Source organism: Sinocyclocheilus grahami, unplaced genomic scaffold (assembly GCF_001515645.1).
Source record: "Sinocyclocheilus grahami isolate Dianchi unplaced genomic scaffold, SAMN03320097.WGS_v1.1 scaffold65.1, whole genome shotgun sequence".
NCBI classification, from domain to species: Eukaryota; Metazoa; Chordata; class Actinopteri; order Cypriniformes; family Cyprinidae; genus Sinocyclocheilus; species Sinocyclocheilus grahami.
Window position 1 is genome coordinate 250,201 of NW_015505244.1, and position 25,302 is coordinate 275,502.

The 25,302-nt window shown below is 35.2% G+C and overlaps 1 protein-coding gene across 1 annotated transcript in view; it reads left to right on the forward strand.

Moving 5' to 3' along the window:
* The window catches only part of prex2 (phosphatidylinositol-3,4,5-trisphosphate-dependent Rac exchange factor 2), a 134,887-nt gene that overhangs the window by 42,394 nt on the left and 67,191 nt on the right, over positions 1-25,302 (forward strand). The window contains exons 9-19 of the mRNA XM_016271792.1: positions 3,802-3,951; positions 7,829-7,916; positions 8,383-8,483; positions 11,937-12,040; positions 12,146-12,195; positions 17,900-17,975; positions 18,447-18,519; positions 20,320-20,462; positions 20,827-20,919; positions 23,678-23,826; positions 24,064-24,149. Of these exons, the coding sequence (XP_016127278.1) occupies positions 3,802-3,951; positions 7,829-7,916; positions 8,383-8,483; positions 11,937-12,040; positions 12,146-12,195; positions 17,900-17,975; positions 18,447-18,519; positions 20,320-20,462; positions 20,827-20,919; positions 23,678-23,826; positions 24,064-24,149 (1,113 nt within the window). The remainder of the gene's footprint in view (positions 1-3,801; positions 3,952-7,828; positions 7,917-8,382; positions 8,484-11,936; positions 12,041-12,145; positions 12,196-17,899; positions 17,976-18,446; positions 18,520-20,319; positions 20,463-20,826; positions 20,920-23,677; positions 23,827-24,063; positions 24,150-25,302) is intronic.

The following is a 25,302-nucleotide window of genomic DNA, read 5'->3' on the forward strand; positions in this document are numbered from 1 at the left end:
TTGTCCAGCCATGACTTCCTGTTCCACAGGATTATAAATATGAGAAACACAACGGCCAAATCCCCTTAATCATCCATCATAAGGAGTAAAACCAAAGAATATAGTTCTGATGCGCATAAAAAGAGTGTTGAGCTTCACAAAATAGAAAGTGGCTGTAAGAAAATAGCTAAAGCATTGAAAATCCCAATTTCCACTTTCAGGGCAATAATTAAGAAGTTCAAATCAGCTAAAGATGTTACAAATCAGCCTGGAAGAGGACATGTGTTTATATCATCCTAATGCATGGTGAGGAGGAGTGTTTGAGTGGCCAAAGACTCTCCAAGGATCACAGCTGGAGAATTGCAGAGATTAGTTGAGTCTTGGGGTCAGAAAGCTTAAAAAAAATTTCAAACAGCCCCTACGTCACATGTGGTTCGGGAGGGTTTCAAGAAATATCCTCCTCGCTCATCCAAAAACAAATTCCAGCATATTCAGTTGTCAGACACGACTGGATCTTCAAACGGGACTGGCTTCTATGGTCAGATGAAACTTAAAAAGTACCCCATCACCATGGTTAAATATACTGCTGGATCATTAATGTTGTGGGCCTATTTTTCTGCCGGAGGTCCTGGACATCTCGTTCAGATAGATTGCATCATGGATTCTATCAAATACCAACAGATAAAAAATCGAAACCTGGTTGCCTCTGTTAGAAATCATATAATGGGCTGTGGTTGGAACTTCCATCAGGACAATGATCCAAATCAAACATCAAAATCAACACAAAAATGTCTCACTAAGCACAAAATGAAGCTTCTGCCCTGGCCGTCCCAGTTCCCTGACCTGAACCCTATAGAAAATGCGTGGGGTGAACTAAAGAGAAGAAGCACCAACATGGAGCTGGGAATCTGAAGGATCTGGAGAGATTCTAGATGAAGGAATGGTCTCTGATCTCTGTGAAGTGCACTCAGGTGTTCTCCAAACTCATCAGGCATTATAGTAGAAAACTCAGAGCTGTTATCTTGGGAAAAGGACGTTGAAATAATTGGGTGCCAATAATTGTGGCCAACGTGAACTAGAAAAAAAAAAATATGTACAGTTTTTATTTTTATTTTAGAGAAAATAGTTTACTTTTTATGTTTTATTTAATTTATTTTATTGTTTATTTAAAGTAACTTTTTTAAAGTTGAAGTTTTAGTTAACTATAATACCCCTGATCCTTATGGGTATTTAATTTTTTTCTGTAAAACACAAAAGAGGGATTTTAGCAGAATGTCTTTTCCGAATAATAAAAGTAATTGGGTACTAGGGCTATTAAGTTCTAAAAGTGAAAAAAAAAAAAATACCACCATCAAAGTAGTTTATATAAGTCATGTAACAGCAAACATAATTGCCTTTAAGGGAAATCCATCCATTAGTTTTAAAATAACGGAATAATCTTTGCACCCTCAGGGGGAAACTATAATAAACTCTATAGATCTATAGAGCTTTATAGTTTCAAAGCCTGTGGGGTAAGTGTTTAACTACTTTAATTGCTAAAGGTTAGAAAAATGTCATTTTCTGGGCAGGATGACAAGTGCTTGGAGCCCGGTGACTGGATGAACTCTTGAGTGGAGTGTGTTTTGGCGATGGAGAAGCCCTGATTATCACTTATATTTGTAGAAGCAATCATTTGCTCCCTGGCAGACCTAATATCTGGCTGCTCTGGAGATGGGTTTCAGGATGGGTTTCAGTCCATGGAATCTATACAAAGCCAACACCGCCGCATTTGCTTGTGGGTGTTTTCCCATTCTCCCCAATGGCTCCGTCTAAAATCCAGACATAAACTATTATTTGCGTGTAATGAAAGCTGTTAGGTTGATGGAGACTTCCTGTGCGCAGCTGTAAAAGTGCACTCTAAGCCATAGATGGAGAGTTTCTCTTTGATTTGCATTTCGGTTGTTTAAATGAAAGAAAGAATATTCAAGTAAAAGCTTGTAGCATTCTGTTACAATGAATTAAAAAACTGCAAGTGCTAATGAAGCGGTTTTAAAACTGATAGGTCTTTATATGAAAGTTGAGAGCTATTTGGAAATTGATTCGGTTGAATTAAAGGAAGATGCTGCCTGTGGTGTAATTTATCCAATTCCTGTGCTGAATTGAGACGCGTAATCATTGCAACACACAGGCCATTTACGGGGGAAGGAAACACAGGCGCCCAGATTGACTGATTATGGTGCGACCGTACAGCCCATTTCTAATGCATGAGAAAAGAAACTGATGAATACATCTCACCTTATTTGTTTTTTTGCTGAGGTGTTTGTTCGCATATGGTTTTCAGAGTTATGCTCTGTCGGATCTTGCTTGTTGGGCTGTCATGATTATTGCATAATCATCTTCCAAATAAGGGAGTTTTAAGCAAATGTAGTCTACCTTTTTGAAGCAGCAGTGTGTTACGTGAGCTTTTCAAATGAACTTTATGTAATTGCACATATTTGCGTAATTGCAAAAATCTTAGGGCATAACACCTTAATCATGCGTAAAACTGAAGAATTAACAGAAATAACAGAAATAAGTAATCACATAACATTCAAAACGTTCAAAACAACAATTTTCAAATAATAATAATAATAATAATAATAATAATAATTTGATTAATTTACTACTATTTTATATATATACAGTGGGGAAAAAAAGTATTTAGTCAGCCACCAATTGTGCAAGTTCTCCCACTTAAAAAGATGAGAGAGGCCTGTAATTTTCATCATAGGTATACCTCAACTATGAGAGACAAAATGAGAAAAAAAAATCCAGAAAATCACATTGTAGGATTTTTAAAGAATTTATTTGCAAATTAATAATTATTATTATTATGTGAATGTATTAACATAATATTACCATGCATTGTTTTACTTTATGTAATACCACATTTGGGCATAAAATTTAAGGATTTGGGATAAAAATATATTATCGAACAACATATTCAAACAAAAACAATTCAACAATAACAATAATAAATTGTATTATTTAATACACACACACACACTTACATATATACAATTTATAAAATAATAACAAATTATTAGAAAAGTCATCAATAAATTAATACTAATACTATATTATTATTATTATTATTATTATTATTGCCTAATAATAATATTTTTAAAACACAATTTCTTTATAATAAAATATTATTTTAATAATTGCTTTATTTACAATTAATCATCAGCACAAAATTCATGATTATGACAACCCAACTTGCTTGCAAAGTATAGAGCTGTACAATGTAGAGAAGTACTTATCCCAAAACAATGCATGAAAATGATTAAAAAACCACTACACACGGTATTGTTTGAAAGCTGCAAAAAAGTTCTAAAGGATTTTGTTCCTCTGAGACATTGATGCAATCAGTGCTTCAAGATGGGTTTTAATTCCTGCCTGTTCTTCAGGACTGTTCAAATAGCATGTCGATTCTTCATGGCCTTGTAATTAGAGCAATCGATTCGTCGCCTGCCTGTGATCCATTTCATTCATGGGCTATTTTGTTTGTTGCCTGAATGTTTCATTTGCTCTGAACTTTACTGCTCTCATGGGCTGTTCACACGGCTTTGTTTATGGCCATTTTGTCATCTGGACCACTTTGATAGATAGCCTGGCATACAAATGTGGAGGGAAGGCAAGAATGCGAAACGGAGAACATTGCTGGTCGTGCCACATGTAGACAAACGGGCCACACAGACAAAAGAAAATAGGTTTTGGAAAATCCAAGGAAGTGGCCTGGGAGGACTATAAAAGGCGTCTCTGACAGGCAGACATTGATTACTTGTCGGTGTTTTTCCTCAGCGGATTACCACAGCAGCGGGAACATCGTGAACAACGGCTGGAAGATCCACAACACAGCGAAGAACAAGTGGTTCGTCTGCATGGCAAAGACGCCGGAGGAGAAGCAGGAGTGGCTGGAGGCCATTTTAAAAGAGAGAGAAAGACGAAAAAGTGAGTAGTGATGTAATAATACCTGCTGAAAAAAATACATTACAGCTCATTAAGTGTACTATGAATGAACAAAAGTCTTAATTTGAGATTTAATGGTCAGTTTTTACTGTACGGCATTACAGTGTAATTGTAATTGCAATTTTTTTTATTATTATTATTAATTATTATTATTATTTTTTTATATTATTATGTATTTTTGTTGTTTATTTATTTTTATTACATTGAATCCTGAACTTAATGTAGAATCAGTATAAAGAAAATATATAATAGATAATATCTATATAATAGCAATATAATAGCACCTTTTTACAAAGTAATAATAAGGTCAGATATTGTTAATACTGATACTGATTCCACTATTTCGTTTATTTTATTTTAACATTTAATAGACCTAAACATTATAATTTATTTACAGCACATGCTCTTATATAGAAGTTAGTGACCGGAGCACATAACATTTCATGAACATCTTAAATAACAGAGCAGTGAAGTATAATGGAGTTAGAGATGGACAGCATTCGGGTGATCAGATCTCAGGCTACTATACATGATGAATAGATCTCAAACACTGTTTCAGGATCACTTTTATTATCCATCCATTTCTGTGCTTTTTAATCTGTCCTTTTCTGTAGAGTCCATCTTTTTTTTTTTTTCATGTTCCTTGAGGAATTTGACTTATATGTTTAGTAAATAGCTTCTATGTCGTTTTTTTTATTGTGAATCTCCTTTTAAGAGCATTGGTTGAATGTTTTTATACCTGCGTTTTATTTAACAGTGTAAATCTGGTCTGTTTTAAATGGTACCCAGAGTTCCCTGCACCACCCAGTTGTTTTTAAACTGTGTTCAAAGACACCACTACCATACTCATGAGCAGACCCAGATGGAATCTGCAGACTTTTTCACTTTATCTGACTGATTTGGTAGAAAATGAGGAATAATTTGAAAATGGACACATGTTAAAGGGAGCTGCAGTACTGCAGATTTACAGTGTTATTGGAAGCTGAATCAAATAAGTAATTATTTAATAAACAGAAATGCAAAAAGTTCTATGGCTACAGATTCTGTATGGGCTGGTGTCAGGATGTCTACTGTGAGGAGCAAAGAAGCAAAGGAGCACGGAGATGAAGGAGATTCAGGATAACCATCTTTAATAAACATCCAAGCAGGGGTAGGATGGAGACACACGTAGCGCTACTAGACGTTTAACACTGGACAAGGGAACATAGGGCAAAAAAAGTGTGAAAGTGTAAAGTGTTCCATACTTGTAGTTTTTAAGGCTGCTGTCCCCCTTTTAATGCCTCCATTACCAACCATGCACCACTTTTGCATTGTTAACCCCAAATTGCAGTGTGAAATGAGGATGTGCCATCCATGTAACATGAAGTTGTTTAGCATGAGCCAACCAATCATAAACTGCCTTAATGTTTGCCTCATTAAATATTAATGCTGTTTACATTCAGCATTTTAGGGACACAGTTACAGCAAAAGTGAGATTTAATCCAGACCAGATTTATCTGGCAATATTTACATATTTAGACAAGCAGGTATTAAAACAAATCAACATGATAAATACCTCATGAATATGCAAATAAGAAGGTTAACCCAGGGTTCTCACATGAAACCTTTTAAACTAACTACTCAAAGAATTAAGAACTAGGGAAACGTGAAATCAAATAACCCAGGATTATGTTAACCTAGAGTTTAGAATATTGATTTACACATTTTTTTTCAACGACTTATAAAGACTCTGCACAAGTTATCATCGTTTTAAGTTTGATCTGATAGAAATATTGCCGCTTAGCTTTGAAGATATAAGTGTTTGCATTACACTTCAGTACCCAGACCAGAAAATATAAAGGAGATTGTTCCGAGATGTGTTAGATTTTTTTGTTCTTTTGTTTTAAGTGTGGTTGGGAAATCCTCAGGCTGAATTCAGATTAACTCAGCTCGACTGGCAATGCAGAAGTCTCTGCAGCTGGCATTCATAATTCAAACCCTTTGAGATGTCAATACGACAACCTCACCGTTCACTAAAATAAGACAGGATGCTGTGACACTCAACCACTCTTTATAATGCCATTTTTGGTTGGGATTTGCCTGTTCAAAGGAAATGATAATAAAAAAGCCTCCTCAAAGAACAACTGCTTATAGTTGTGGCCAGATTATATTGTAAATGGATTTAGGGGCACAACATTTTTTCCCCCAGCGTTTCCAGACAGCACACAGACAGCGAGGTCTGGAGCGGGAATGGATTCATTAAGGATAGACATCACAGACAGCAGATAATGTTCATGAGTGGGTGGTTTGTGCGTCTCTGAAAGCCAGATGAACTGAAGAAACATATGACAGCAGAACCTGTGAAAATATATCTCTTTCTGGGTGAATGTGCTGAAACACTGTAGTGATCTGGCCACCGGTTTGTGTTACTATTTTAACGTGTGATTCACAGCCAGTAATATTTTTGATCAATCTCATCTGTTTGCTTCATGTATCTCTATGCCCTCATTATTTGAACATAATTTCACTCTGCTCTGCTTTCGTATAGTTCTCCCCTTTTAATAAGTGTCTCTCTCTTTGCTTAATGTGCTAAATGTGCATGTTAATCTCTGAGTATTGAATTTTTAGCAAATGTTAGCTCTTAATTAACAAACAGACTTAATTGAAACACTTGCTTTAAGGAAATTATTCACTATATTTAGTTAAACTCCATTTTTTAGATCAAGCTGCTCAAAGAAATTATGCATTTTTTGTTCTCACTCAGGACTAGCAAACAGCATTCAGCAGATGCTTTTATCCAAAACTACAGTGTATTCACATTTATTAGTATATGTGCTCTAGGCATCCATGATTGATTGATTGATGGATTGATTGATTTCAGTATTAGTCAATATTGGATATTTATCAGGTGATGTTTATTATGGACTCTTCCTCATTCATTATTAACAATAATGGTCATTTTCTATCTGCACATGTAAAATTATTTTCTGTGTTTGTAAGAACCAGTAATTTTCATCTCACCATAATCCGAGAAATACCACCTTTATTAAAATAACTTATTTTTTTTCATTAACTATCTTATAGTACATATTGTAATACTGTGATGCTTAAATTCACTTTTTTTATATATATATACGTACAGTGGGTATAGAAAAGAATCACCCCCCTTTAAAATAATCACATTTTATTTCTTTGCAGCCTGAAATGCAGCTGTATTTACTCAGTGCAACTTATAACATCCAAGTGAAAGATAAACCACCAACATGTCAAAAAAAAACAAAAACAGAATCACTGAGCTGGAAAATAGTATAGACCAGCAAACTGAAATTCTGTTTATCAGCCCTAATATAATAATAGTTGCATGTGCCACCTGAGCTACTGGAACATCTGTGCTTCTTGATTAAAATCCTGCTGTCTTTGTGATCTGGTGGAATTAATTTCAGTAATACCGTGGTGTGATGTACAGTTCAATTGTGCAGAAATGGAGGTAAAAATTTTAAAGCAATTACCAAAGTGACAGCGGAATGACAAACCCTGCATTATTTCCTGTCTTTTCACTCTTTCTCTTTCAATCATTGTATCTAATTCTGTCACAGAGACTGTGCTGATGTTATGCTCTACATTTATACATTCTGTCTTGTTCTGTGTTCATCTTTCTTTATTCATTTTGTTCACTGTCATTTTCTCTTTCTGTTTCTATCTCTTCATATCCATCATTCATTCAGTCAGCGAAAGTGCGCTATCCAAACTTTGTACACTTTTTATTGGTTGTAATTCACTAATGCTTTGGAATACAGACCTAAATTCTGTCTTCTAAAACCTCAGAGGTCTGCTGGAGTCTGAGATGTTTCTCATGCTGTATCACAATCGGGTTCCATAGACTCTGGGAAGAGCCGCAGGATTACACTGGTGGAGCTTGGCATGCTCATTTTGGTTTTGCGGAGAGGTGGATGGGAAGGAGAGGGAGTGCTGGGAGTAGAATCAGATGTCCTCCACTGAGACAGTGGCTTTACCCAGCAAAATTACAAAATTATACAGGGCAGTCAGTTTAGCTTTATCGGGAGAAAAAGACTTAAGAAACCAGACAAAGATTGAAAAAGAGTAGGAGAGAAATAAAAAAGGAGTAAATTTTTTTCTTATTCTAATCTCTTCATTGTTAAGGGGATCAATGGATAGATTCATAGATAGATGAGTGGATAAATAGATAGATAGATGGATAGTAAATAGATGTGTAGAAAGAAAGAAAGAAAGAAAGGAAATGTGACCAGACTTAAACTCCACCTCACTGCACAAGAAGACTATTAATTGTATTAGCTCATCTCTGTGTGAGCACTCAGTTTTAATGTATTTTGTTGACAGTCATTCATATAATTTATCGGTCCTTCTTTGATTGTCCTCACATTATTTATATGTCCTCTGTCTCTCTTTTCTTAGTGAGTTTGTGTCGTGGCTGATGGAGATCGGAGAGACCAATAACCCTGAGGAAGGGGTTCATTTGGGCCAGGCTCTTCTGGAAAATGGCATCATCCACCACGGTCAGTTCCATTTCCATTTCCACTTTATGCCATCATTTTTATCTTTTACTAACATATTCTGACTTTCTGCATGTCAGTATTGATTCAAATTTTTACAGTAACTATGTTGTGTAACTGGAGTTTTTGGGAGAACGGCAGGGGGGTTTTAAGATTTGATGAAACACTAATGATTAATTAAATTATCAAAATGTTGAAATAAATCTTTTGAAATAAATCCTTTAAAAATAAAAGATAATCAAAATAAAACATTTACTAAAAAAGAAAACCTTCGTATCACATGACCATCAACCCGGCATTAACTGAAAAAAAAATGGAATATGCAAATGGTTTGTTAAATCGTTGAAATATTAACTTAAATCTTATAGGTCAAAGGTATTTGTCTGACAAAAACATTTGGAAATTCCTGCTGACTACAAAGAGTTTACTGAATTAAATAAAAATTCTGTTGATTTTTACTCACCCTCATGTCATTCCAAACCCGTATCACTTTCTTTCTTCTGTGGAACACAAATTATATATTGAAATATGGCTCAGTGTTTATTTGTCCATGCAATGAAAGTTAATTGAGTCCAATGCTGTTTTGCAACCCACTGACTTAGTTTGTATGGACAAAACTTCAAAACCTCATTCTTCAGAATATCTTCTTTTGTGTTCTGCAGAAGAAAAAAAGTCATCCAGGTTTGAAATGACACGAGAGTGAGTAATGATGACTGAAATGTAATTTATTTTGCCTTAGTTATTATAATTCTGTAAGAATTAGGGGATAGTTGAGAGCCAGATAGCAATTGACAAAATATAATACAGAAAAAAATGTTTAACACGTATTCTAATCTTATAAATAGGAAAAAAGGCAATACACCATATTGAACTAAAGGCCATTGGCCATCAGTCAAAACCAGTGGGCCTGATTATCAAGTTTATGTCATGCCTGCTTAGCTCAAAATAATAAGTTGAGTTTTCATCATCACTGTTTGTGCTTAGTTAATATTTTAAAGGTATAGTCCACCCAAAAATAAAATTATGTTATCATTTACTCCCCCTCATGTCATTTCAAACCTGCATACATTTCTTCTGTGCAACAAAAAAGAAGAATGTTGGTAACCCAACAGTTTTGGGTCCTATTGAGGCCCTTTTTGTCAATAAGGAAGTCAAAAACGTTTGGTTACCAGCAATCTTCAAAATATATCATTTTGTGTTCCACAGAAGAAGAAAAAAAGTCATACAGGTTTGGAATGACATGAGGGGAAGTAAATGATGACAGAATTTTCATTTTAGGGTGAACTATCCGTTTAATGCAGATGGCTGATTGAACAATTAGCCCTCTTAATATTTCAAGAGCCCTGCCATTGTTCTCAAGCCCTGAGGAATTCTGGGAGTGTCCAAGAGCAGATGGCTTTTTATTACTTTGTCTATGTTTATATAAAGTGTTACAAATATTCACCCCTTCACACCCTGCTGTTTGTTTAATACCGAGGGAAATGGCTGGTCTTCTGCTATTTCTTTTGTCATTTGTTTGGTCCGTGGGTTCCAGTTCTGCTTAATGCATGCTCACCATATAGACCATTTTTTTCCTTAAAGGAGACTGGCTTTGAGCCAAGACTTCATGCTAAATCACTTTTCACTTCACCGCTTCCTAACAGGGAGAAATAAATTTGAGCATTAGGGCCCTCTGTCCACTCGCTCGCATTTACAGCTTTGGTGAGAAAGATCTTTAAGCCTTTGCTGAGTGTTCGCTCAGGAGGATGAATTCATTTGGCAGGGATTACTTTTCATAAGCATGTTAGTGTTACTTGCATTTGTGCTTACATGGAGCTGAAAGCTTCTAAATTCCACTGAGAGATTCTGAAGGTCCTTAAGAGTTTTTGTAGCTGTTCGTGCCATTGTTGTAAAACATTTTAATACCAACAAAGATATTCAATCAGCCTCATTGTATAGAATTTCTGTCTCCATGCACGTGTAAAATTAATCCAAATAGAATATAAACCATACGTTTTAAATCTTTACATTACATTGTTAGTGTTGTATGTATTTGAAATATAAGTGCTAATGAACAATGCAAAAAGTGTACAAAAAATCACTTTTACCTTTGGCAAATATGTTTAAAATTACAAAATGAGTCCAGTCATATCAGTAGCCTTATAAAAGCTGTTTTATTCTTCATAAAGCAGGCTGCCACATAGAGGCCATCATTCTGAGATCACATGACCAGCTGATACTTCTGTAATTTTCATTGCTCCCGTTATTGGACAATTTTGTGAAATAAATTACAACTACTATTTTAATAAATTGAAATAAATTACATACAATACATGCAAATAAAGGTTAACAATTATAAAAAAAAAATGGTTCACAAAACTTTTCAAAAATGTCATCTATGTAATTATTTTGTGGGACTGCTTGTAAATGAACTTTATTAGTAATATTGCTATTATAGTTGGTAATATTTTCATTTATTTATATATTCTCCCGTTTGGGGGTTTTCCAGTTTAGAATTTTTGGAAAGATTATTATTTGTATTTTTTTTTTTGTAATATATTTAAAAATGTAATTTATTTCTGTCAGCATCATTACTCCAGTCTACAGTGTCACATGATCCTTCAATTAATAAATGAGTCCAGTCATATCAGTAGCCTTATAAAAGCTGTTTTATTCTTCATAAAGCAGGCTGCCACATAGAGGCCATCATTCTGAGATCACATGACCAGCTGATACTTCTGTAATTTTCATTGCTCCCGTTATTGGACAATTTTGTGAAATAAATTACAACTACTATTTTAATAAATTGAAATAAATTACATACAATACATGCAAATAAAGGTTAACAATTATAAAAAAAAAATGGTTCACAAAACTTTTCAAAAATGTCATCTATGTAATTATTTTGTGGGACTGCTTGTAAATGAACTTTATTAGTAATATTGCTATTATAGTTGGTAATATTTTCATTTATTTATATATTCTCCCGTTTGGGGGTTTTCCAGTTTAGAATTTTTGGAAAGATTATTATTTGTATTTTTTTTTTGTAATATATTTAAAAATGTAATTTATTTCTGTCAGCATCATTACTCCAGTCTACAGTGTCACATGATCCTTCAGAAATAATTTTAATATGCTGATTTTCTGCTCAAGAAACATTTCTTATGTTGAAAACAATATTTTTGTGGAAACCATGATACGTTTTTATCTATCAGGATTCTGTGATTAGTAGGAAGTTTAAAAGAACAGCATTTATTTGAAATCTAAATCTTTTGTAACACTGTAAATACTGTCACTTTTGATCAATTGAATGAATCCTTGCTTAATAAAAGTATTGATTTCTATTGAAAAATAAAAATTGTACTGACCCCAAACATTTGAACAATAGTGTAAACATACATTTATATGGAAACGTATTATTTGGATGCATTTTGTTCTACTCTTAATTTAATCTCCACACTCTTGAACTCATTTCAGTTACAGACAAGCACCAGTTTAAGCCAGAGCCGGTGCTCTATAGGTTCCGCTATGATGACGGCACATACCACCCTCGCAGCGACATGCAGGATGTTATCTCCAAGGTAACTCAAGCAGCCATGCTCTGCTAAATGGCCAGTTTCTCTCTGTCTCTTTCTGCCTTTTGGAAAAGTTTGACACACAAGAACAAATGTCCTTCTTCCCCTCAGGGTGTGAGGCTGTTCTGCCGACTCCATAGTTTATTCACACCGGTGATCAGGTAAGCGGCCAGTAGCTTAGTTCCACCTCATTACAGCTGTCTCTAGTCACACCAGCTCTGCCAGGTGCGTTCGCACCCCTGTCGCTTCTCATTCCACTCTAAAGATAGCACCTATAGGAAAAAAAACTAGAGACTGATAAGTGATAAAAAAATATTTTTATCCATAATTAGTTCAGTTATTTATACTTTTTATGTATGTTTAGGCACGTAACAAGATAATTTTGTAGACATTGTCTTATTTTTAGTTCATGGAGTTGAACACAATGTTGTGTCATGCTCCTATGTGAGTAATCAGAGTGGAAGCCCTAAATGTGAAACAGGTGCATGCCTAGATTTTGGCAGCTGACAGACAACAGGACATTAAATTCTGCATGTAAACACAAAGCTAATGGACTCTGTGGGCACATTTTCTCGTTCGGATGATCAGATGGATTCATTTTCCAATTTTCTGCTAAAGTCTACAATCGTTGTTGAAGGCCTGTTGGGTTTTACTACAATATGCAAGCTATTTCTGGAAAGTAAATTGCATAAAAATGTAAGTTTTTGTCAAAGCAAAGAATGTTTATTTTTGTGGGGGAACCTGAGTTGACTTCTAAAGGTTTTTAACACTTTAAAGGGATAGTTCACCCAAAAATGAAAATTTTATGTTTATCTGCTTACCCCCAAGGCATCCAACATGTAGGTGACTTTGTTTCTTCAGTAGAACACATATGATGATTTTTAACTTTAACCGTTGCAGTCTATCAGTCGTATAATGCATGGCAATGGGAACAAAATCTATGAGAGTAAAAAAAACATGCACAGACAAATCCAAATTCAACCCTGCGGCTTATGACGACACATTGATGTCCTAAGACACGAAACGATCGGTTTGTGCCAGAAACCGATCAGTATTTATATCATTTTTTACCTCTAATACACCACTATGTCCAACTGTCTTTGGGCACGCGCACGGCATCCGGTGCGTGAGGTGTGTACGCGCTCTGACGTAGTTTACGTTAATGGGTGTGTTGATATCCAGCCGAAGAGCAATCAACCATAACTTCAGGCGAGCAGGCTCAGAAGTTGGGAATACGTGGAAAGTCACCACTTTGAGAACAGAGAGAACGTAATCTTTTAGTTTTAAGTCGGTTTGAACAATCCGGATAAGCGCAAGTAAGTACCATTTTGATTAGCCGTCGTACCTACAATGACTGTGCACTGTGTAAACAATGAGTGACATATACGCACGAGAGATCACTTTCGGCACATGCGTAAACTACGTCAGAGCGCGTACACACCTCACGCACCGGATGCCATGCGCGGTTTAATTTGGTTTAATTTGGATTTGTCTGTGCATGTTTTTTTTACTCTCATAGATTTTGTTACCATTGCCATGCATTATACGACTGATAGACTGCAACGGTTGGCGTTAAAAATCATCATATGTGTTCTACTGAAGAAACAAAGTCACCTACATATTGGATGCCCTGAGGGTAAGCAGATAAACATCAAATTTTCCTTTTTGGGTGAACTATCCCTTTAAGGCTGGATTTATGACATATGAAGTACATAGATTCTTTGCAGTGAGAATGTGTTTGAGCCATAGAATGGCACTATGATTTTCATTTGGATATATATATATATATTTAGAAATATTATTTTTTTTGTTTATTGCACTAATTCTAATTGTGAATTTATTTTTTTTCTATTTTTTTTATTTATTCAAAAAAAAATTTAATCTAGACCTGCAAATCAAGAAAGGGATCATGTAAAACAAACGAAATAAAAAATATTACTATATTCAATTATAAAATATTGAAATATTTAATTTGAAATAGTTGTATTTAATTTTGATTTCATTCTGAGTTTTTTTAAGGTTTATTATATACAGAATTTAATATAAAAACTAGAAATAAAATAAAACTGATTTCACTAGAAATTAGAAGACTTCTAAGAAGGTTGTGTGGTAATTTAATTGCCATCCAAATCCACATCTCTGAGTTTTCAAGGAGGGATCAATTCAAAATTTGTTTTGTAAATCCCATACGGCAACTGTTGCACTTTGTGGTAATGTGCACACTTTTGTTACTGGAAACTTTAACAATTATTGTATTATGTCAGGTTTTGAAATTGCCCATTATTAAGGGGTGCAGTACTTTTTTTTAATATTAATATAATGAAATAATTAGGTCTTACACAACTGATCATTTTACTAGTCAAACAAGTAGCCAGGTCAAATGTTGGTAATACTTTAGAATACTGTTCCGCCATTAATGAACAGCTACACAAGAACACATGTGCAACACAATATTAGCACTCTAGTAACTAACAAGTAAGTAATAGCGAGAAATAGTGCTTATCCTAATGTTGTAGTTCACTATTAGTTAATCAGGAACTACTATTTTTTCCATACCTTCCCAAGAACCACTAAGAACTACTGTAAACAGGTTCATAATTAAAATGAATAATGCATAATGTATAATTAATTCTAAAGGGAAGGTCATGGTAACACACTAGTGACTCAAGTATTACCAAATTCTTCAGAAGGATGTACTTATTATTTCGATCATTATTCTAAAGTGAAAAACACGTCTCTAGTAATTACTGAAATCACTGTAAGCTTTTGAGGTTTTTGTAAGATTCTGGATAACAATTCCTTTTGCTAGATTTGGTAACACTTGAGTCATTACAAGTGGGTTACCAAGATCTTCACTTTAGAATACTGATCCAAATAATTTGTAATTCCTTTAGAAGGATGTAGTGACACTTGAGTCATTACTATGAAAGACCTTACATATATCTTAAAAGCTTACAACGTCAGTCAATATTAAGGAGTTATCGTGCTTTTCACTTTAGAATGCTGAATACTGAGAATAATTAGTAGTTCCTTTAGAAGGATTTGGTAATACTTGAGTCATTACTAGTGGGTTACCATGATCTTCACTTTAGAATTTATTATACATTATGCATAATTCACATTAATTATGAACCTGTATAGTAGCTCTTAGTAGTTATCCGGGATACATGAAAAAAAAAAAGTAGTTACTGCTTAGCTAATAGTGAACTACCACTTTCAACTGAGCACTATTACTTACTAAATCATTAATAAGAGTTTTTTGTTAGTTGATAGTAGTTACTAGAATGTTATTAGTGCATTAGTTATTTGATCCCGTGTAGTTATTCAGTAACGACAGAACAGTATTCTGAAAGTGTTACCCAAATGTTTACCTTATGTAAATAAGAGTTAACTTATTTCTAATTATGTCCACATTTTTAAAAAGACATCCAGCATTTTGAGACAGGAAGCCATTTAAATCACAGTGTGTCAGTTTCGTATTATTATATAGGATATTAAAATAATAAAATAGTAAAATGGATGTTATTTTTCTATAATTAAATTAAGTATGATTCATTAATTTTCCAAGCAGTAACAGACATTTTGTTTATAGCTGACAATCATGTGACTGACCACATGAGCACCATTTTTCCAGCTTCGTAGGAACTCACTCCTCAGTGAACAAATCGCCATCTGAATGCCTGAGTTTTATCACCGAGATGCCATGCAAATTCATTTTTACTGACATCCCCATGAGATACAATTAGCGTCCAAGTAGGGCTTAAGAATGCATACATTCCCATATTTCTGTACTGATCATCTCTTCCGTGCAAAGCTATAATTGGAGAATTCAGCTCTAGTTTAATTATCTGGTATTTCCTGCTGGTTGGAGGGGCTCTGGAGGGGCTTCACACCCCCGCCTCAACCATATTAAAAAAAACCCAGCTCTTCTGTGCCCCAAAATCCAGGATGAGTAACATTCCAGCCATACTGTATAACAGTGAGAAGTAGAACAAAAAGAAAGTAAATATCTAAGAGTGTTTAAAAATGACCAAATGCTCAAAATCTGGAGACTGAAAAGGATTTGAAAGGTTTGGTTGGCTTTGCACACACTTGTCCTACAGATTGCAGTGCTCTTGTGCCAGGCATATGACTGCCTGTGGTAACGCTGTTTACCCTCATTTGTCACGCTGACAGTTCTGAGTACAGCTACAGAGGAAAGGGCTGGCTCCATGTCTGTAGCGGTCAAATCATGGCAAGGCCTGTCCAGACTCACACTTGTGGACTGTGATTAAAACAAATCCTTATATAATCGAACAGGAACCATCATACACACTTGAGGTGCATGTGAGAGAGGATTTCTTTAAGAGAAAATGCACATTTCCTGTCATCTGTAGGTGTTTGGTTGTGTAAAAATGGAATGGGGATGTTTTCGAATTCTCTGAATTCAAACAGCTAAGTTTGGAGTCTAGTGTGTGTGAGTGTGTAGGGTGTGGGCCCTAGCGTAGCTCTCTGACCTAGCGCAGCGAGTGTCCCCCAAGAGACCCTTGGCTTCATGGGAAAATCTTTGCTCCATTTAATTTTCTGTGGTCTGGAAACAGCCAGAAAGCATCCATTTGACCCATTCCAGGCCCTGGAGCTGGACCAAACTGAGCTGAGAGTCACCTGCTGACCTCTACTGGAGCTTAAATAAGCAATGCCAGTAGCAAGACACTTAAGAAACAGCATGAGATGCAACTCAGTAGCCAAAGATACCCATCTGCATGTTTATGACTAAAGTGGCATGTTCTACCGGTACTGAATTCACTTTTCCAGAATGGTTTAATCGTGTAAACCTGTAATTGGCAGCATGCTAATCCAACCATGTTTAAAGTTGTGTTTTTTTCCCCCATTCTGTCATATCTTATGTGTATTCTGTCATATACATCCCAAAATTGACAACCAGGATGTTATGTTGAACAAAAAAAGTTGTTCAGATTCATGTACTGATTTGTTCATCATTTCATTCACTGTTTGATTCAATGGCTTTAGATGGTAGCAAGTTGTCTTTTTGTTGTCTTTGTGTGATTTTAGTTAGGCATTGAATCATTAACTCAATGATTCATTTAAAACAAGTAGTCCACAACTGAAAAAAAGATTTGTTCAGATTAATTTACTGCTTTATTCATGGATTTATTCACTGATTCATTCAGTGGCTTTAGGTGGTGACAAGTGTCTTTATTTGTTTACTGATTTGTTCAATGGCAGGTGGTGACAAGTTTTTGAGTGAAACGTTGAATCATTAACCCGATTAATTAAACATAAGCTATTAACGGATGAAAAAAAGAGATTTGTTCTGATTCATTCAGATTCATTCACTGATTTATTCATTGGCTTTATATGGTGACAAGTGTTTTTTTTAAATGAGACATTAACTCAACGATTTATTAAAAATCACATCACATCACAAAAAAAAAGCAGTCGTCTGCTAAAAATATCAAAACTGGAAAAAATCTTCAACAACTGACTAGTCAATTAGTTCACCATTGTGATTACTTGACATCTTCTCTCATCTCAACACATCAACTCACACGGCATTGATAAAAATTTCCAATTTAGTTCTCCCAGATCAACTTTGTGCCACTTAGCATGGTCAGCAAGAGCAAAATATATGCAGAGGGTCCTTACCCGGTCAAACATTATGACCCCTGTGTAACCCTAAAAGAAATTCAAGGTAAGGAACTTGTTTGGGCCTCGAAAAATTGAGAGGAAAGGGCTGTCGTGACGTGAAAGCCCAGAACAGGCGAATGCAAGTAAGGGCAAGGGTTAAAGTTTAGCTTGAAATGTGTGTAAAGAGGAGACATTTTTTGAACTGTTCAAGTCGAATTTTACTTGATTTCCATACAGGGATAAGGATTATCATCTACGAACATATAAATCGGTGGTGATGGCCAACAAGCTGATAGACTGGCTCATAGCACAGGTAAGATTTGAGTTTGATTGTTCTGGACATTGATTCTGTTTTATAGACCGATTGTAAACACATTGATATCCATAGGAAATGAGACAAGAGGAAAGAATGGAGCAAAAGTGGTAGCTGTTTCCTAAACAGGCCGGATAATCTCAAATATGCTGAGGCGGAAGAGAACTGTAACAATAAACCACCGTCTAGCCAGCAGACTAGTCATCATGAGAATGCACATTTTGATTCAATTTGAAGTGTGATTCAGATATTTAGAGGCAACTTTCAATAAGATGATGTGTTGTGTTCGACTATGAAATTATTGCCAGGCAGTCAAGTGACCCTTCAGAGTTGTCACACTGTGGCGACCGGACTGCAGTAGTGTTTGTGTGAATTAAATGTGGTTTTCTGTAGCTCAAAGGAGGGTGTGTGACATTTTGACCACTTGTAAGCAGACAAAGAGATTGGCACTTGTCTCTTTCTCTTATGAAGGGTGACTGCCGAAGCAGAGAAGAGGCGCTGATCTTGGGGGTGGAGCTGTGTGACAATGGATTCATGCATCATGGTACGATAGTCGTTTATGTCATTGTTTCTTTTTTATTTCCTCTCTTTATTTCTGTGTGTCTGTCTGATTATATCTTTTCTTTTTGTCTCTTTGACATAGTATGTCAAAGTTGTCTTTTTGTGTGCACGTCTTATCTTAACTCATCCCAAAAGTGTAAACCAGCATGTTTTAAGCATAAATCAAAGAAACTCTAGTGAGGTTTAAACTTTAAAACAACAGAAACAATGTCAAAAATACAATTTGCCAATGGGAACAGGGAAATAAACTTCATTAATTTTATTAGGAGTGATTTTTGATTCATCTCAGTGACCTTTTTCAGTCTGTTCACCCAAAAGACTTGTTCAGATTCATTTACTGATTTAGATGCATTCAATGATTTGGTCACTGATTAGTTCTATGGCTTTAAAGATTGAGAAGTATTTATTTGTGTGTGTTTTGAGTGAGTCATTTGTTCCAATATTTTTACTGATTTGTTCCATTCGTTGATTTGTTCATTGGTTCATTTTTTTGATTTGTTCAATGGGTTTAGGTAGTGACAAGTGTCTTTTTGTGAGTTTTGAGTATGACATTGAATCAATAACTCAATCATTCATTAAAAATAACAATTGTTCACAACTGAAAAAGCAATCACATGAAGTGAGAAACTCAGTAAATGATAAATATGAAAAATATGAATGAGAATGATTTGTTTACTTAAACGATTGATCTAATTATAAGATAATATGTTAACAGTTTCTTCTTGAGTAAATCTATTTAGAACATTTGATATGTTCGATGTTTTTAGAACATTTTGAATTGAAAGCATTTCTTTTTTTGTAGCGTATGAGGTAAATTGCACATTGCAAAACTTTTCCTCTAGCTGGATTCTGCACATTCTGTCTCTCGACAACAGCCTTGACCTTCTCCACAATCCAAGTTTGACTGGCTAGTTGTCATGGCAACCGTTTGTTTGCAGGATTCGGGTCTCATTTTCAGGGCACTCGATGCCAAAGTCCACATCATGCTTGTGTGACTCATTTATAGTCTAACATGGGCTGCTCCCAACAGCCTGCAATTGAGTTTCGTACGCGGTAAACTACCAACAAATTTATAGAACGTAATAACTTGATTGGCTATGCTTTCATTTTTTGGCCTTGTATGCGACCATTGCATTCATCCTTTTAAGATGGTTTACTTGGTTATGTGGCCATTAAAGCTAATTCAGCTTTATCTAATCTTGCCTACAGAAGTCTAGAAAACACTGGACCTCTTTTTCTCATTGGGGGGTATTTTTACTACAAAAGTGAAGAGATTGTTTAGAGCCCTTGTTGCCGGGGTGACAGATTGAAATCCATGCTTGTTTCTTTTCACAGGACCCACTTTCCATAGAAAAGGCTTCCCCTCTGAAACTCTCTGTACGGCTCTTGTCATTCCAGTACATTATGTGTTACCCTCTTCTGTGTAGTTCACAAATTCAATTTACACATCAATTTGATTCTCATCTGCTGCATGACAAGGAGCCGCCAAAACATAACAACAAAGTAGTTGCTATAAAGTTGCTTCTTGTTCTGTAAGTTATAGAATACTATTAATAATTGGCGTGGAATGAAATTAATTAAATGAATAATTTAAGTGAAATGAAATTAAGTAGTAGTCAAATAGAATCAGAATGTTATTTAATTTAGACAGAGTTTAGCATGTGACACCACAGTACATGTAAATTTCAAATATCAGATTTTTGGCTTTTTTGGAAATTTAGCACTACTGAATGAGCATCAGGTATAATTTGTCCTAAAACATCTTGCTTTTGTCTTTTTGCAGTTTTGGAAAAAAGTGAATTTAAGGACGAGCCTCTTCTGTTTCGCTTCTTTGCCGACGAGGAAATGGAGGGTTCCAACACCAAACACAAGCCCATAAAGCATGATCTTAAAATAGTGGAGAATGTCATCGCCAAGTCGCTGCTGGTGAGAGATGTCGTCTGTAATCGCCTACAGCTGATGGCACTTACAATAGCTCACGTTGGCTTGAGCCCATGTGGTTTTCATCCACTCGCATGGGGCTTTTCTGCTTTGGCACGAACGGGGGGTCTGAACTCAGGCCAGCTCTGACTCTAGAGTCTTCACCAGTAATTATGCTTGACTGTTTCTAAAGCAGCCTCTCATTATACTTAAACATGAAGTCAACTGGTTTGACAGTTTGGGCTCATGCAAGATTGAAGTTCACGTTCTAGGAGCAGTTCCAAGACATGAATTGTAATAAAATGTCACTGCATGACAAAACCAAAGCTACTAAGTCATGATAACTGTGAAATGTGTACTCTGATTTCAGATAAAGCCAAGTGAAGGAGGTTATGGCTTCACGCTAGAAGATCGAAACAGAGTACTCATCGTCAAATCAGTGGAGAAAGGTTCTCATGCTGAGGTACGTGTGTTACCTTTGTGTGTGTGATTTAGAAAAACAGAAATCCTATTTTTTTTTAGTTCTCAACTGGTTTTGCATAAAGACCCTGATTTTATTTTGGACATCAAGTGGTGACTTGAGTTGTTTACCAGTATTTTTATTGTACAAAAGTAAACTGTCCTTAGCTGTTTAAAATCACTGTAAATAGTGGCTTCATTAGGCTTTTTGCTTTTATAAAATGGAACTACATATACCGGGTAAGGTTTCAAAACAAATACACAGCTATGGTTAATAATGTAATAATTTATGATACAAATAATAATAATTTTCTGCCAAACAATGCAGTTCTTCAGACATATTTAGCAGATACAGCAACACAAAAGCTGCGTCCCAATTCAGGGGATGCATCCTTTAAGAACGCAAAGGTCGAACTGAGCATTATGGGACGGTCTCGTCTACAGAGGATTGCTCTTGTCGCCAAGCAACTGTGACAGCTGCCACTGACGACCACCAATTACGTTTGTACTAGATTTTTTTGATAGGTATACTCAACTGTCTGACTCTAAAAACAAAACAGGTTTCACAACCTGTCTAAATATGTTCACCTTGGTCCATTTGTGTGCATAATAAATAAAAAGTATAAACTATCTAAAAAAATCACATCATCTTACTAATATATGTCAACATTTAAACCGCTTTGAATTGTTTTTGTAACATTTGTATCATTAGATATTTGCGTAAATTGAAACCCACTACTTATATTTAAAAGTGTAATGTTGTGCAACCTTGTTTGCATATGAGAAGTGCTTTCTCCTCTCCTTTGAAAAGCCTATTCATTTTGCATTCATAACTATTGTATGGTTATTTGCATTTTGTTATTTTTATTTAGCATAGTTTGTCCCTGTTCTCTTTTAGAACAGACCTGCACACTGTTTTTGGGTCACGACCCACCAGTTGAGAACCACTGGTCTGTTTTTCCTTCAGCATTTCTAGCTAGACTTACTGTGAATATAAAAGATAGGCTTCTCTAATGTATTTCCAAGCATAGTAAAATAAAAAAAAAATAAAAACGGTGGTGAGGGGTTTAATGAGACCATTTACACACCTGTTGTCAAGCTCATCTTTTTGTTTGTTTGTGCTCGATCAGACCAATTAGGCATTCAAATTGAAATTGAAATTGAAAACCTTAATTAGCAATTAACACTCTAATTGAACTTGCTTTGTGATAATGAACATTTGGATGTTTGTGGTTGTGGGCTTATAACACAAATAGACCTCAAATCACACCAGTCTTGAGGTTCCCTTTTAGTGCTTTAATATGTTCGATCTGTTAGATTAAACCCTGGCAAATGTGGTCAAGCAAACTGACTCGGTTCTGACATAGAGAGAGTGATGCCACCCAGACCTCAAGTAACTTGTGCATCACAGTACGGGTGCTGCATTGCATGTGGATCTGTTTCCAATGTAGAGCAGAGTGAAAAAAAGGGGAAATAGGCAATAAAATCCAGCTGTGCACTTACATAGATGAAAAGCTGTCTCGTAAAAATAGCAAAATGGGCTTTCGTGTTTGTAACTGATAAAAAGACAGTGACCAAGAGAGAGAGGTGAATGAAAAAGAAAAAGTGAATGAAAAAGGGAAAGAAAAAGCAACAGGGAAAAAAGGGAAAAGCTGCCCAACCATTTTTCTCAGTGCAGAGGGAAAACATGATCCGGAAACGGAGGACTGTACATTTTATTGTAAGAGAAGAATGGTTATATTTATAGCTGTCAAGAGACGTGTCCAATCCATTCAGTGAAGCACAGAGTGAATGAATTGCATCCACTTGAGAGCTCAGAGCAGGAAGTTGCACATATAGATGAAAGGATTGAACCCTGCACCTGTGAAAATGAAATTTATCTATGCATTCAGCCATCCATTCATGTACATACATACATGAGATATATACATTAACCTCAAAGTAGTTATTTTCCCTCAATTTTACACAGCAAAATAAACAAAGGTGTCATTCATAACATCAACTTCATCCAGTGTGACAAGAGAAATGTTGATTTTTTAAAATAATTACACTACTGTTAAGTTTGGGGCTGGTATGAGTTATTGATTTTTTTAAGTAAGTTTTTATATACATTAACCTCAAAGTAGTTATTTTCCCTCAATTTTACACAGCAAAATAAACAAAGGTGTCATTCATAACATCAACTTCATCCAGTGTGACAAGAGAAATGTTGATTTTTTTAAAATAATTACACTACTGTTAAGTTTGGGGCTGGTATGAGTTATTGATTTTTTTAAGTAAGTTTTTTATGCTAAATATATTAAATTCTACAATATATTTCTACTAAATATATTGTAGAAACTTAATTTTCTGTAAAGTTGCTTTGCAACGATTTGTATCGTGAAAAGCGCTATACAAATAAACTTGAATATAAAATAATATATAAAATATAAAATAATTTACTGTCTCTTTTGATTGGTTTAATGTGTTGAGTAAAAGTATTAATTATTAACATTAATATTAATAAAGTGTTAAGTAAAAGTATTATTTCACAAAATAAATAAATAATTTAATGAATTAACTAAACAAAATTTCAAACCTTTTTTTTTGTGAAATAGTTTACTTTGAAAGTGTTTGTCCTAGCTTTATATTTTAAATAAATAAATGTTTTATGTTTTGCTGTCTAATGGCATTCTCACGTTTTTAAGTGTCCACGTAATTTTGGAGCAACTATATATCTAGAGTGAGAGGTTATTTGATATTCCTGCGTGTCTCTTGTGCAGATGGCTGGTCTGGAAGTGGGGAAAAAGATCTTTGCTATTAATGGGGACCTGGTCTTCTTGAGACCTTTCCAGGATGTGGAAAACTTCCTAAAACAGTGCTTCCACATCAAAGGCCCCCTCAGAGTACTGGTCAGCACCAAACCCAGAGAGTGAGTAGAAAACCTCTCATCTCCTGTGATCTAAGGATTCATAACACTAGACAGATTGTCTATAAAGCCTGATATCAATTAAATTAAGAACCTGCCAGATAAACATCCTTTTATTGATGGATATCAGCTCAATATTTAACTGCAACCCAGAATACACAATACGCTTGGAGCAACGGCCAGAAAATGTGATGTGCATGGCGACCAAAATTGATGTCTGTGTGTCTATCTGCTCCACAGGACTGTGAAGATCCCAGACTCTGTGGACGGATTGGGCTTTCAGATCCGGGGGTTCGGCCCATCTGTGGTGCATGCGGTTGGCAGAGGTAAGAGTGAAGCAGAGAGAACTGTAGAGAGAAAAACTAGGCTGGGCCAAAGGAAGTTACTTGTGCCCTTTATATCCTACTGTGTTTTTGAACCTCCGCTGGATCACAGCTGGGAGCTGTAGGTACATGAACAAGCTGCACAGCTCTCACTTCCTGCTGTGTCTGCAGTGCATTCTCATCAAACATGGTGAGAGATGAATGAAAAAAGAAAAGCAATCCAGCTTGCACTGTCACTTCTGAAGAGAGATGTAAGAACGACAATCCTCACTTCACAACAAACAGAAGCTAAAATTCTAATTCTGAATGAATCCAATTAATTTGATAATTTTATTGGAAAGGTACCATTTACTGGAAGGGTTTGAAGTCTGGCTGATTCTGGTGAAAGTTAGCAAGAATGCAAAAATATGTTGCCATGGCTAATATATATCGGCAGGTATTTGGTATTTTTCAGTTATCGCTAAGTTTTTCAGTTTGGCCGATAAGCGTCAGATGGTGGGACTTTTATTTTGACATTGCTGAGAACCTAGTCTTTCTTAGAAAAATATGATTCCTAGTATACATAAACTTACCAGATTACTGATTACACTGTTGGTAAAAGAGTTTAATTCCTTTTTATTTGTGTTTTTAATGTCTGTATTTATGAACAATACTATGTTAAGATAACATTATAAAAGAATCAAGAAGTTCCGAACTTCCTAGTATAAATGTTTGTTTTACAAATTTATTTTGTATCAAGTGCAATTCATTTATTTAAATTCATTCATTAAAAAAAAAAAAAAAAAACTTTGAGGAAATATTATGTAAAACATATAAATTGCATTGCATTTATGCATGTGTTATTTACTACTTTTAAATTAAATAACGTGGTATCATATATATAAACTTAATATTGGCCATCGGCCAACCTCCTCTCTAAGATATTGGCATCAGGCATCAAAACAAGCCCACAACTTCAAACTAACTTAATCAGTAAAACATCATTAGTCAACCAGCTACACTAGAATGGCTACAGTATTTTAATGTCAGACATGTCTGGCAGATTTTGTAGAACTACCATGTGTTTGTGTTTGTGAAGTGTTTTGCTAAGTCTTGCTAACTGTAGTATAAGTTAGCAAGAATGCTAACATTGCTTACAGCATCTTAGTAAAACCTA